The sequence below is a fragment of the Copadichromis virginalis genome, linkage group LG2, assembly GCF_057382275.1.
Source record: "Copadichromis virginalis isolate Kocher_CV1m ecotype Utaka linkage group LG2, C_Virginalis_male_GT1.1, whole genome shotgun sequence".
In the NCBI taxonomy this organism is placed as follows: Eukaryota; Metazoa; Chordata; class Actinopteri; order Cichliformes; family Cichlidae; genus Copadichromis; species Copadichromis virginalis.
Genome location: NC_140619.1, coordinates 32,021,230 through 32,035,206, shown reverse-complemented (window position 1 = coordinate 32,035,206; position 13,977 = coordinate 32,021,230). Strand labels below are relative to the sequence as shown.

Sequence of the window (13,977 nt, the reverse complement as noted above, 5' to 3'; positions counted from 1 at the left end):
ATTAAAAACAGGTCTATGATTTTACAAACAAGCTTTTACACTCGAAGAACAAACACTCATATAAAAATACATCTAAAAAACTGAAAATGGTAAATGTGAAGCTGCTGATATGTTTGACATATTTATCTACTGTACATATTACACCTTTAAATTCGTACATGTGCAGTCTTTGTTAGCTACAACAGTTTTTTTGTTTCATTACTTTTTAATACAAAAATATAATTTGAGATGCATGCTCTTAAGAGCAAATGAAGGATGTCCACTACAGAGTAGTGTGATGCTTAGCCAGCAGTTGCGTAATGTCTGTCTGACACGTGGACTGGTCAGCGGGACATCATTCGCACAAACTCTGAAAGAGACGAGAAAAGAAGTGAGAGAGAAACAGAGGAGGATAAACACGATCAGTCAACTGATCCCATCAAGGCCTTCCCACACCTTCAAAGTCCACCAGGCCATCTCCGTTCAGGTCAGCGTCTTTGAGGATCTCGTTGATCTCTCTGTTAGTCACTTGTTCTCCCATCAGCTTCTTCATGGCCTCACGCAGCTCCATTAAACTGATCTGGCCATCACCATTAGAGTCAAACTGGATACAGACAGAAAGAAACAGTCCTTTTAAGCACAATTATGAATATTCTTCAATTATTTACTTATTATATTTATTGTGTTTTGCTCATGCATTTGTGACTTTAATTACACAAAATATTAAAGTTTTATAATCTAGGAAATCTTCATTTTTAACAGAAATATTCCTCATGCATTGTTGTAGGTTTGTCGGCCACTAACATGATGAGAAAACTGCCCTGAAAGGTCAAATGACAACTAAAAACAGTGAAGGTTTCTTTCCTCTCAGACGTTTGTTTTGCACTTACTGTGTTTCTTTTTGGATTCATTTGCTGTAGCCTAACCTTCATAGCTCTCATTTCTTTATATGTGAATATATTTTAGTATTTCGGACCTGTTTGGCCTTCTATAGCAGGAAAAATGAAGGTGTCATTAAACACAGATGTGTTTGTTTTTGTTGGTTTGTGTTGTGTATCTGTATGTTTTTGCTTATTGTTTTATGTTTTATGTGACCTGCCCTGGGACATAAGGTGACGTTTAATATTTTTGCTATGAACTGACATGCTGACATCTAACGTATCTGGTAAATTGATGCACATTAACATACAGTATACTATTCAAAGGTAAAAATGAAGTGGCTCTGTTTGCTATTCCAGTGAGTGAGCATGCACAATGCCAGGATCCTGAAACGGTCTAACCTGAGTGAATCCAGCCATCATTAAACTATGCATACCTGTGATTTTTCTGCTATGAAATGTCACAATATCTGCTGTGAAAAAAGCCTACCTCCCACTTATGGTTACAAAGATCGGCCTGTCTATTTGAACCCATAATGAAGGTCTGCAAAGGAGAAATGAGCTTGACTTGTTCCATAAACAAACTGCACAGTAATAAATGATTATTTTTATCCAAGTTTCATTCCAGAAACTCCTGCGTGCTTCTATTTCTTCTTTTATATTTGAAGGGTTATGCTTAGTCTTATTTGTTTATCGTTCCCAATGGATTCTGATTTACAGGCCTCCCCCACAACTGATATTTTCATAGCAGCAAAGTCACATGCTACAATCCAATGCTGCTGTTAATAAAGTCACTACAATTAAATTTATGTTTAGGTCTTTATGTTGTAAATGACAGCATGTCTCTTGACCTCTTTGAATGCGTCTCGCAATTCTTTGACTCCGATCATGTCAGCTGTCTCTGCCAGCATCTTGGGTCCCATCAGCTCTACAAAGTCCTCAAAGTCCACTTTACCGCCACCTGAAACACACACACACACACACACACACACACACACACACACACACACACACACACACACGGTTGCCATCTATTTCCACTCTGTTCTGCTGTCTCGTGTATTTTAGGCTGTTGCTGCACTCACAGATCTGCTGGCTCAGTTCAATGAGCTCCATCTCTGTGGGCATGTATCCCATAGTCCTCATACACTCGCCCAGGTCTTTGTGACTGATGTAGCCATCTTTATTCTTATCAAACTCCACAAATGCCTCACGGAGCTCTGGTAAGACACACACACACACACACACACACACACACACACACGCAAAACACGTGTTATTACTGGTAAGGCGGGTATCATATCAAATGCATGTACAGCTAAAAAAAGCGGATAAATCACCTCACCTTCGATCTCCTCTGGCCGCAGCTCTCTGTCCTGCCGTGGGGAAAGTTTTCACATATTAGCTTCATGTTTCACACAGTTATAGATTTCCCCTCACCTTGCAAACATTCATACTGAAAATATTCACAATGTTTGTTTGGCAATAAGACAATAAAAAGTAAACGCAGGCATTGAGGAGCACAATCTAAGCACACAGACATACAGCTTGTGTCACTTAACACGTGATGCTAGACAGAGCACAGATGAAAAACAGAAGCACCAAGTGAAACAAAACAGAAAAGATGAATAATGAGAGGAAATGTTAAATATTTTTTGTTATGTATAATTAGCGTCTTGACGTCTGGCCAATGTTTTTGGACAAAGATTCATTTTTTGAGAACTATGAATCACAATGATATTTATGTTCTTTTAACTCCAGGGTGTTGCACATCAATGAAATGCTGAAAATGATCCCTAAGCTGCATTAGATAGAAAGCTCCAGGGCATCTACATGGATTAAACCGTATATCTGATTATTGTATGCAGGGATTCCTGCACCATAGATTACAGTGAGTACCCAGATTACTTTTTGGAGGATGCCAGGCTGCAAACATCTAGAGACTAGGACATGTCAGAGGTTTAGTTTTAGGAATATGTCCACTGTCCGGATGTATGTGTCCGTACACTAAATATATACATTACTCAAGCTTGTGTGTGTAACCCGAATTATTATTTGATTGAAATTGTTTTGATCAAATTCTCATTTTCACACAGTAAAAGAAATACTGACAATAAAAGTAGAGCAAAGCAACGTTGTGGCTAGCATTCCTTCCAGCAAGAATCCCCAAGCGTTCCCAGAAGTGTTGCACTTCCACTTTGATGTGAAGTTTTCTATTCCAGTTGCCCCTGTTTGGGCAGTCTATTATTTCTCCTAATCCAATTAAAAAAACATCCACTAAAAAGGTTTAGACCATTATTTTATTTTATTTTTGTCTTCACCTATATGAAGTGAAGCAAAGGCCACAGGTCATCAGTGTGATTGTTTCACAGTTCACACAAAGGCCTGCATCCTTTCTTTACCAAGGGCACGTACAAGCTCCACAAGGCCAGTCAATGATTTTCCAATGATCTCTCAGTGATTGACCCCTTTAAGCTTGCCCGTTGCCTGGGGATTTTAATTGTCTGACCCGAGCCACTAATGCAGGGGGGGATGACACAGCTGGTAAAGAGCAGGAGGGTCAGCCACGATGTGGGGATGAAAATGAATCGACACAAGTGGAAAAAGTTGCACTTTGGCTGTGGTAGGACACAGTGTGCACACTTCTGTGACTTCCTGTTACATACGAGCGTCCTAGCAAAGCCCTGTTTAAGGAAGATGCAGGCCGGGCCCACGATGTTGTGCAGCATGTTGCAGTTCTTCACCAGCGCACCGAGGGACTCCTTGGACGGTTTATCCTCTACATCCAAATCCTCATCTCCCTCCAGCTGCTGGCTCATTGCCCTCACCTTACGATGGAAGCGCCAGTGTATCACCCGCTTTGGAAGCAGATCAGGGTGTTAAACCACCAAACTTACTGTCCGTCACACCAAATGTGCGACTGATCAAGCAAGTCAATATCTTTTCAGAGGCAAAGTAAGACCCCTGCTTTTCTACAGTCAAACGTTGGAAAGGCAATAAGCCAGAACTATAGGATAGATACAGCTGCTCATTATTGCAGGAGGCCCTCATCAGCCTCAGTCCTCACTGTGAGAAACCAGTTTGATTTGAAAATAATCTATAAGTCTCAATCCTGCTGCTGCAGCTTCAAGCTGCTGAAACTAGCTGATGTGAGTTTGCTAATTCTCTAGTGTAAAGACTGACAGCTTAACTACACGTCAGTAAGTAACACGGCTACAATAGTAGGAAGCAGTGAACATTACAAGTAACAGTAAAAAAAAGCTAAATAAATAAATATGGCAATCATGGATCTAAAATCACTATTAAAATAAATGCAAGCATTGATAAGCTCATCATATATATATATATATATATATATATATATATATATATATGGATTTTGTATTTATTTATCCTTTAAAATGCATAAATAATCTTGAGAAAAGTATGACAAATTAATTTTAATTATTAAATGGAGGATAATTAAAAAATAAGGAATAAATGAACAAAAACTTATTTTCTAAAACAAGTGTGGACAGTAAATAAAAAGGACAAATAAATACAGATCCAAATACAAAGAATATACATTTTTGTAAAATTAATTTATATGTTTTAAAATTTTAATCTAGTCTTACTTTAATCTATTATTTTGATCTCTTTAATTTGCACGTTTCGATTTTCTGCACACAAACAGTGTGTCCTTAAATAGCACTTTAAGTGATGCAGTCTGTATACTAAGCTTTCCTGTAACTACCATAAAAGGAAACAGTTTCACTGGTGGAAAAAAAAAGGAAAGCGTTAGAATTTCGACAATATATTTTTTCCTGTTTTCTTAATTTACATGCAATCGTTAAAATGATACAGTGAGACAACATCCAAAGAAAGCTGCGGTTGTCACGGAGGCAAAAAGCTTCAGTCAGCGAGTGCAAGCAAGAGGATTAAGCTGCAATGAGTTCGAATCTAACAAAGAGGAGATAAAGTACACTTACCTTCTTCATTTTATCGTTCAGAGATGGTTTGTTCCCCATTACCAGACCTCCCCTGTCACTTTTCTATGTTCCTATTTCCCTGCGCTCTTCTTCTGTGGACCTCTAAAGTCAAGTTCAAGCTCACAAGCTAAAAAATCCCTCTGAGTTTCCCATTCTGGTTAATAGTCATCATATTGGATAAAACAGAGATGGAAAAAGAGGAACGGCCCTCATCCATTCATGGTCATCTCCACTGACCCAAACCAAACTGAACACGTTACCAAATGATCTTCCCAAAACAAAAACAAACTGGATGACTGAGCAGAAGTGGAGCGCACTGAACACAGCTCGCTTATGTGTCACTCCACAGAAACAGCATCACTCTCGGCTCTTCACGCGGTGCTTTTAATCCCCCCCTCATTCCTCTCTGTCACTCGGTCTTCCCTCCCCCCTTTCTCTCTCTCTGTCTCATGTCAACATGTTGCACGAGCATTCAAATGACTTCATCTACAGTGTGAAGAGTTTTAAAGGGAGAATTAAGAGGACACGAACGGAGCGGGATTAATCCATGCCCTTTCAGATTAAAGAGGAAAGGGTGATAGAGAGAGAAAAAAGGGAAGAGAATACATTAAAGACATTCAAAGGAAGAAACGGAAACAGACATACTTTTCTCATGTGGATAAACAAGAATCTAAATATTTTAACTTGGCCTGGAAATAGAGCATGCACTATTTGAAACCATAAATATTAAAAACAAGATATAAAACAAATTCTTGGCTAAAGATGAATATCAGAGGTGAAGAACACCAGAGGGTTTTATTACTTTAGATGTCTTAAGGCTTGGACTTTTTGTGGATTACATATCACTGCATGTGTGCACTATGTGGTATTAAAGAACACATGATGTAAAATGAATGTAAATATGATGATGTTTGTCACATCAGGTTGACCTCTTGTTGCCAGTAGGAGTGCTATAGCTGTTACCTAATATCAACGTCAGGCTGGGACAAACTGGACAGTGTACGCTCACTGGCCTCTTTATTAGGCACACGGTTTCAGCTTCTCATTAACACAACATTTAATCAGCCAATCACATGGCATCAACTCAATAGGTTTAGGCATGCAGAGATGGTCGAGGCGACCTGATGAAATTCAAACTGAGCATTGGAATGAGGAAGAAAGGTGATGTTAGTGACTTGGAATGTGGTATGGTTGTTGGTGCTGACGTATTGGGGTTTTTGGATTTTCCCACACAACCATTTCTAGAGTTTACAGAGAATGATCCAACAAAGAGAAAATATCCAGCGAGTTCAGTGCTCTGGGGCAAATTGCCTTGTTGATGTAATACCCACTCGTCATTTCTTGAATGTGGCAGAGTTCACTATACTTAAATGACCTCCACAGTCACCGGATAAAACAATGTATGTCAAACATGTGGCATTCAACACATGCAATAAATGCAAAAGGTGCTTCTATATGATGTTCTTCTTTTGGCTTCTCCCTTTAGGCATCACCACAGTGGATCATCTGCCTCCATCTCACTCTGTCCCTAGCATCCTCCTCTATCTCACCAACCCTCTGCATGTCCTCTGCATTTTATTTACAACAATAAAAGAATCTTTATTTATTACATTTGTTGTTATTTATTATTATTTTATATTTATGATTTATTTATGATGTTTTAGAGTGTGATCCCCTTCTATCAGTGGTCATTTGTACATGTAGCATGAGGGCTAATGCAAAACATAACATGTACGTTTTCATTGCTTTGTCATGTATGTTTAAAACATGTCCAAGCTATTAAGGGTCCCTGTGACACTCAGTTCATGGGCCCCAAAGATCACAAAAATGGGTACAAAGTGTACAAAGTGTACCAAATGTAAAACGTGAAAGTGAAAAAATGAAACCTGCTAAAGTAACAAAAGAAAAACTGAGTGTTTGCGTTTTTGAAAAATATAAGAAGTTGACTTAGCTGTGATTTGTGAAGTATTTTCCAACAAGTATTAGATGTGTTTTTCAATTATGTGGTAATTAAATTAGAAACCAATGGAAAAATACAACAAGTGAGCTGTAATGCTTCACAAAATGACAGCTTATGCAACTCACAGTGAGACCCTGGTGGCGTTCAAGTGCGTCAGCTCACGTCGAACTGAAAAGCACAATGAACTTCAATTTGAACTTCAGCTCTTACATCCATGGACTACTTTGGCTGAGCTGTCAGTTATAATGGCATAAAGTTAAAATCTCAAGTGGAGGTTATGAGAGCAATGCTAAGTGGTCATCTGAGCTTTTACAAAGCATCTGCCGGCAAATCTCTCCAAAAGCAGATTTGGCATGCTGCTTACTACAGTGCATCCATACGGCTCGTGTGTGTGTGCTTCTGTGTGTGTCACTCATCTTTCTGTTTAGTCACATTGTGGGGACTCTTTTAATTTTAGATTTTAGGGTGACGACTAAGGATCAGGAAAAAGAGATTCATAGGGTGTGTGTGTGTGTGTGTGTGTGTGTGTGTGTGTGTGTGTAAAACACTGCAGGAGGTAGATTTAACTCATCCAGTTTTGGCTCTTGCTGTTCATTCTCCAAATTTGTCTCTCTTGTACTTTTCCGTACTAAATCATACACCCAGTTAGCAGTTTATTATTAGCTATTAGTTGCCCTAATTGATACATACAGTGTGGGGTGGAGAAAATTATAGAAACAGCAGTGGATACATCTACAAGCGTACAGTTGAATGAAATACTACTCTCAGTCAGCAACAAGAAAACATGAACATAGAACACTAGAGCACAATCAGTGTGTGCAGAGAGAGTTCTTAAACTCATTAGCTAAAACTAATGGCAACTCTGCATGCATGCGTTGTCTATTGCAATAAGCTCCAGTGACCACTAGAGGCCACCTTAGGACCGGTCTAACATCAGTATCACTTGCCAGCTGCAGCAGTGGATGTCTGGGAGAGTACCAACTTTTTATTTGCTTGTTTATTTTTTAGGAGATACTTTAGGCAGATTAAGCAGTCATATATTAGAAATGGAAATCTAGATTTCTAGTTTTCCTTTTTTTTCTGCAATAAGACTCTTATTGTGATTGATAAACACGGAATGCCAACACTGGAATTAACGAGTTTGCAGCTTAAGAACGCTTTTGTGGCATGAAGATAGATCACTTCTCTCAAAGAGCTTTCATGTGATTTGATAGAAACAGATTATTTTATTTTACAAAGGTACATGAGGGAGTCACTACAGGAGATGTTTGGGATGTAAAGCTTTTCATCAAAGTGGTGGTCACATGAAAACTGTTTAACACAGTTGCGTGTTTTATACACGTTTCTGTGCAGTGGTTCTTATAATATATAATACATCTTAAAAAAACACACCAGTTGTTCTGGGTTCTACAGGGAAAAAACAACAAAAAAGGGAGTTTTTCTTCCCACTTTAGCTAAGTGTTTGCTTAAAGGAGGTCGTCTGATTGTTGTTGTTTTTTTTAATCGATTATAGGGTCTTTTCCTTTATAATATAATGCACCTTTAGGTGGTTGTTGTTGTGATTTGGCTCCTTAATAAGTCAAAATAATAAAATGTGACAAAAATATTAGACGTCATTTATTTTTTAATTGAAAGATCCAGTTTTACACATCTGTGAGGACATGTGGACAGTCAGTATCAGAAGTCTGATAAACACATATCATGTTCTTCATTTACCTCATTCAACTGTGCAAAGATCTACTGAGTTTTAATTAAATAAATATGCAGAAATATTCAAACTTTTAAAGGGTTCACTAACTTTCAAGCACTGCTGCAACTCCTCTAACTGGAGCCCAAGCATCACTTTATAGTGCAGATGTGCTGTGATTTTTCTTGCAAAGCTTTCAGTGCAAGACTTTCTGTATTTTTGATTTGTACCTACAAATCAAAATTAATTTGCAATCAATTAATAATTAACTGTCATTTCTAAGTTTTACATTTTTAGCTGTCTGAGATGGAAAACATATTTCCGAAAGTACCAACCTTGTACAGACTATTAGTATTAGTACAAATTAGTACAAACCTTGAGTAGAGTATATACAATTCAACCTTCAAACTTACATACATTCATTTAATAGATAAATATGAGTATCAGTTTTTCAGCACATAATATTAGCAGATTAATCACTTCTTTCTGTGAGCTCCAGCATGATTCACTCTATTGGCTGCACATTGAAACAAAACTTAACACCAGTAATTGCAACTGAAGACACCATTAAATCTGATTAACTACCAGGTTGGGTCTCTCTTACTGATGGTTATAATTAATCACGTAAATGAGATGGTCTTGAGAAGTGGGCGCACACACACACACACACACACACACACACACACACACACACACACACACACACACACACTGTTCCTGGGTCCTGAATACTCTTTAGTTGCTCTTCTCAGGACATCAGCGCTCAGCGACTGTCATGCTTGCAGTCTGTGGTTAATTTGAATGCACACACACTTTTAACTTAACACACCGTGCATATGTGCGTGTGTGCTGTGTGTATGATAGAGATGTGCCATACTCAGGTAACGTGACTCTGTCTTTTGTTTTGGACTCAACATACTCTTGATCTCTGATGTGAGTGTGATCTGGTGTCAGGTGTACATCAGCAGGTTTCCAGAAATGAGAGCTGTCGAGACACCGGGAAACACTAGAAGAGACAGAACAGACAGAAAGTGAAGAAAGGAGGGAAGGAAGAATGGATAGAAGGAAGGAAGGGATGAAAAAAGGAAGGAAGGAAGTATAGTTGTAGAGCTCCCTTAAGACTTAAGACTGTCTAAAATAGAGGCCAGTGCAGAAGTCTATTAAGCCTGCCTCATTTCTAATGGCCAGCAGAGGGAGACTGCTTTGGTTCCAAAATGAAGTCAACAGCATTGTAAGTTTAGACGATAAAACCTGCAGCTCGCTTGGTCTGTGCCCTCAGTGAAAACTTTCTGATGAGTTTATCATCTCACTTGGAAAGTTCAAGTGCATGATGTTTCTTATTAGAGCCAAAACATCAATGTCAATAAAGCGGTGTGTGCCGTGTCCCTTCGTTTGTGATTCACCCTTCCCATGTGGCGGCTAGCTTTAAAAAAAGCTGACAGGATGATAATGATGAAGTCAAAGTTTCAAAAATGTGACTTCACTAACTATTACTATGGTGTAACCATCTTTTATATACAATTCATGCTTCAGACGCATTCATAGTGCAGGAAATGTTTGGTTTAAAGTGAGGATGCTGCACCGTGTGCACATGGTCCTCACTCGCTCACATGAAATCATTGGACTGTCACCTGCTTTGTTCTCACATGGGCTGGATTACATCACATGAACTTCATACTAGAACGCCGGCAGGTTAAACGTCAGTTAACGTTCAATTTGTGCTGCGTTGCATGCAGAGCAACTTTCTGCAACCATTTGCATATTTTAGGCATGCTTTTATAAGCAGATGCTTTCATGTATTGTTATCAAATTCATGTTGAACATATCGTCGTGTTGATGGATAGTTGTTATTCGGTTAGTGAGGGGGAAATTACTCTTACTTGGGGTTTGTTCACATAATTCATTTAGAAATTCAGTTTCTGACCAAGATCACATTCATGTGACCAAGGGCCCGATGGTGCACTCACTCACAGCTCTTAAAGCTGCTCCTTCAACACTGGTGTTAAAATTTCAGGTTATTTTATGTAAGCAAGTGTGATCTGAGGCTATATTACATATTGTTGCACTTGAGTACTCAAGCTTCTCTTCTCTCCGACTTTGCTGGCTGCTTTCTCCCACTCACTTGCTGCTCTCTCTTAATTTGGATCACTTGCATCACCACTGACATCACTTTTTTTTTTTTTTTTTACATTGCTTTCCTGTTTCTAACCTCAGCCCCACTCATCGTCACCCTCCTCAGAGTTTGCTGACGCGATCAGGTGGACATGACTCTTTCTACATGTCAAGAAAAAAAGAAAATACTGACTGACTCACAAGCCATGCTTGAAATCAGCAGCAGGAAGCGGGTAGGGATTTAACTTCGGTGTAATCCCTTCTGATTTTATTTTCACACACAAACCGCTGTCTCACACCGCGAGCCCACGCGTCTGGCCCTCGGGTTACAGCGCTGTAATGGTGTGGCCTATCGTGCCGTGTCATGTGTCACCTCTTAGCATGTGATTGATGGGATGTGATGCGATATGGAGCTGATAGAATGGCTGCAGCGATAGGGTGTCCATCAGATCTCTGGCTGACTTTACTGGTATCTATTACGGATTACACTTTGGTAATGTTTCCCAAAGTAGAGCTTAAATCCTCTCAAACTCACGCTATCATCCTTCTACTCATTGCGCTTTGCAGCTCTGGCTTTTTCCACGAGGGTTAAACTACAAGGCAAAATGGTTAATGTTCACCTTGCCGTTGTGAATTTAGCTTTGTGTCTTTCTGAACTGCCAGATCAAAGAGAGCAGGGCTGCGAGAGAGACCGCTACTTTACAAAAGCTGGACCACAGCCACCCTTTAAATTTGAAGTGAAGGCTTAGGCTTAGGGTTTCTGTGAAGCCAGACATTCAATCAGCCAGAGAACTTGATGCACATGCACACACATTTATTCACTCACACACACTCTAACACACACACACACACACACACGGTAACAAAAGTGTCAGACATACATACAAGAACGCACACATACACGTCCACTGCAGAGTATGAAACAGATGAGCTTCACACACATACACACTCCTACCTGTCCAAACACCGAGTCCACTATGGGCAGCAGGTCGACGGGCTCCTCTTCCTTCTCCTTCTCTCTCCTCCGCGGTCCTTCCATCAACTCCTCCAGCTGTTCCTCCAGCGCTTCGCTGTCCTCACCCGCCTCTGCTGCCGTCATTGGGGGTAATTTGGATTTTTGATTGCGAGCAGCAGCTTGAGCGTCTCCGCCACCCCCGCCCTGGTCGTTGGTTCGCTTCTTTTGCTTCTCCACCTTCTTCTTGATAGCAGCCTGCACCTGTGGGAAGGCAGGGGTGGAGGAGAGTAGAACAGTACACTCAAACTTATATCAATATAAAGCATGACCGATACTACTGAGACTGTAGATGAAATACAGTGCCACAGCGCTCACTGCCTGAAACGTGAGATGTTTAGTTTATAACATTTGCTCTAGGAAGATGTGACATGAACATACTTTGTAAGGAAGATGCCAAAATAAGAACAATACACAACTTGCAGAAGTCGAAATGTTATGAAATGCATGCATTATAAAAATCTTTTTAAAAAGATCATTTTTAACCTATTACATAGAAATCCTTTAACCCATTTACAGTAATCCAGTTTGTTTTAAAACTTTAATAAGTTGTCACATATGGGTAACATGTGTTTTCCACAAGAAATCAACAGTTCATCTTTTGTATCAATGACTCTTATCATTCTTTCGGCAAAACAAAACTTCAGCATGCACAATATAAAATGTGATATAGGCACACAGCATGTAAGGATGCACACACACACACACATACACAGACACAATTATATATATATCTATCTGCACCCACTCACCTGTTTTGCGCTCCTCTCTGGTGGCGCGCTCATCGCTCCAGCGGCTCCCCCGGGTGCCGGCTCTCGAATGATCATGAACATCTCGGTGTCACGGGCTAACACACACACTCTCTCTCTTCGTCGCTCGCCCTCCCCCTCCCTCCCCCTCTCGCTTCCCTCTCCCCTGCTCTCCTCTCCTCTGCTCTAGCTCTTTATGTCTTAAGTGTAATAAAACTCCCCCTCCCACCACAAAAAAAAGTCAGCTTGGACCGATTTCTTTTCTTAAACTCTGAAAAATGTGTTAAAAATTCAGTCCCCTTCACGCAGTGATTGCAGCTGTCTCTTTGTCCCGGGAAACACAAAAGGAGTTAAAATGCTACGGCTCAAATGTTCTCCTGCTTCCTCCTTTCCTTCCAAGTATTTCCTCCAGTTCTTTTCCTCAGAGTTTCATCAAGCTTCTGTCCATCTCTCTCAGGTGAGGAGGTTTTTATCATCAGCTGCTGTCTTGGCTCCGGGATTGAGTTCCAGCACCTCTGCCCCCACTTGCTATCTCCAGATAATTTAGGTGACACTCTATACCTCCCGAACTTTAGCTCCCTCGCGTTTTCTACCTGTAGTGCGTTGACCTCTCTCTCTCCTTCTCTTCCTCCCCTTTTTCCACCTTTTCCCCTTCATCACAGGTAAACTTCCCTCCTCTCTGCCGGGTTCTCTACCTCAAACACAGGCTTTATAAAAATCTGCCTTTCCTTCCCTATAATTCCCGTAATCTCGTTATTCTCTCGTGTTTTCCCGGTCGTTTACACTCATCTTTTCCCATCTTATCTCAATCTTTTTCCCAGAATCCTTCTTCCCCCCATCTTTTTCTCTTTCTTATCACCATCATTTCCCCCTGACAATAATCCTCGTCGCTCCCTGTGCTTCTCCTTCTTCTCGTCTCTTTCTCCCAATCTATCTGCCCTCAATCCCCTTGTCACATTTGAAGCCTTTGTTGTAAAACAAATTGGATGTTTTTCTGCAGTGCCCAGGTCAGCTATTCATTTAGAAACAGTGAGAGATAGAAAGAGATGAAGAGTTGCAAAAAAACAAACAAACAAAAAACCAACCTCAGCAGCCATACGATGATGAAAGGCTTTCAGTGAGCAATAACACATCACCTCAGGGAAACCTGCATGCATAATCTCATCCACCAAGCATGGCTGAGCCCACACACGTGCATGCACAGGTGAACATGTAACCACTGACCCCTATTTTTAGACACGAATGTTCTCATAAGCATGTAATGTTGTGCTTTTCAGCTCGCTAGAAACAACTCCATAGCCTTTTGGTGTTCTAAAGCAACTAATTCCACTAAAAGCATCATCTTTCTATAAATAAAACCCATCAATCAACCCCGTCCATTTCACTAGCAGCTTTGAGCTGATGATGCATCTCACTCCCCCCCCCCCATTTTGTTCCTAACTGCCTCCCCTGAAAGCTCCCTCCATCGCCGCTCTGCCCCTCGCATCTCCAGTTAACCTCCGATAGTGTGCGTTCTCCAGACGCGCTGATAATGTATAGCTTCACTTCTCTCCAGTTCCTAATGAGGTTTCCATTAATCATCTTAACCCTGTCTTTCGGCTGTCTTTCTTTAGCCCCTCTCCTCATTGATTA

General features: G+C 40.3%; 1 protein-coding gene across 3 annotated transcripts; it reads right to left on the bottom strand.

The window, feature by feature from the left end:
• cabp2b (calcium binding protein 2b) lies at positions 1 to 12,427 on the bottom strand. 3 transcript variants are annotated; one of them, XM_085466401.1, is made up of 8 exons: positions 12,349 to 12,403; positions 11,540 to 11,800; positions 3,524 to 3,715; positions 2,203 to 2,233; positions 1,943 to 2,077; positions 1,709 to 1,818; positions 436 to 583; positions 1 to 349 (listed from the first exon to the last, which is right to left on the bottom strand). In XM_085466401.1, exons 1-8 carry the CDS (start codon positions 12,379 to 12,381, stop codon positions 324 to 326), a joined length of 936 nt encoding a protein of 311 aa, XP_085322527.1. In that variant the 5' UTR covers positions 12,382 to 12,403; the 3' UTR covers positions 1 to 323. The 3 variants fall into 3 exon arrangements, with proteins under 3 accessions (XP_085322527.1, XP_085322509.1, XP_085322520.1); XM_085466383.1 differs by lacking the exon at positions 3,524 to 3,715 and having other exon boundaries at positions 12,349 to 12,427; XM_085466394.1 differs by lacking the exons at positions 3,524 to 3,715; positions 11,540 to 11,800; positions 12,349 to 12,403 and adding an exon at positions 4,826 to 5,118.
• Between the last annotated feature and the right edge of the window lie 1,550 nt (positions 12,428 to 13,977).

Bases quoted from the DNA above. Each gene is read 5' to 3' on its own strand.
- cabp2b (XM_085466401.1), bottom strand. From the start codon at position 12,381: ATGAGCGCGCCACCAGAGAGGAGCGCAAAACAG. The intron at 11,801-12,348 runs GTGAGTGGGTGC...GCCTTCCCACAG, and splicing joins CAGAGAGGAGCGCAAAACAG to GTGCAGGCTGCTATCAAGAA. The intron at 2,234-3,523 runs GTATGTAACAGG...TCCCCACGGCAG, and splicing joins AGGGCTTTGCTAGGACGCTC to GACAGAGAGCTGCGGCCAGA.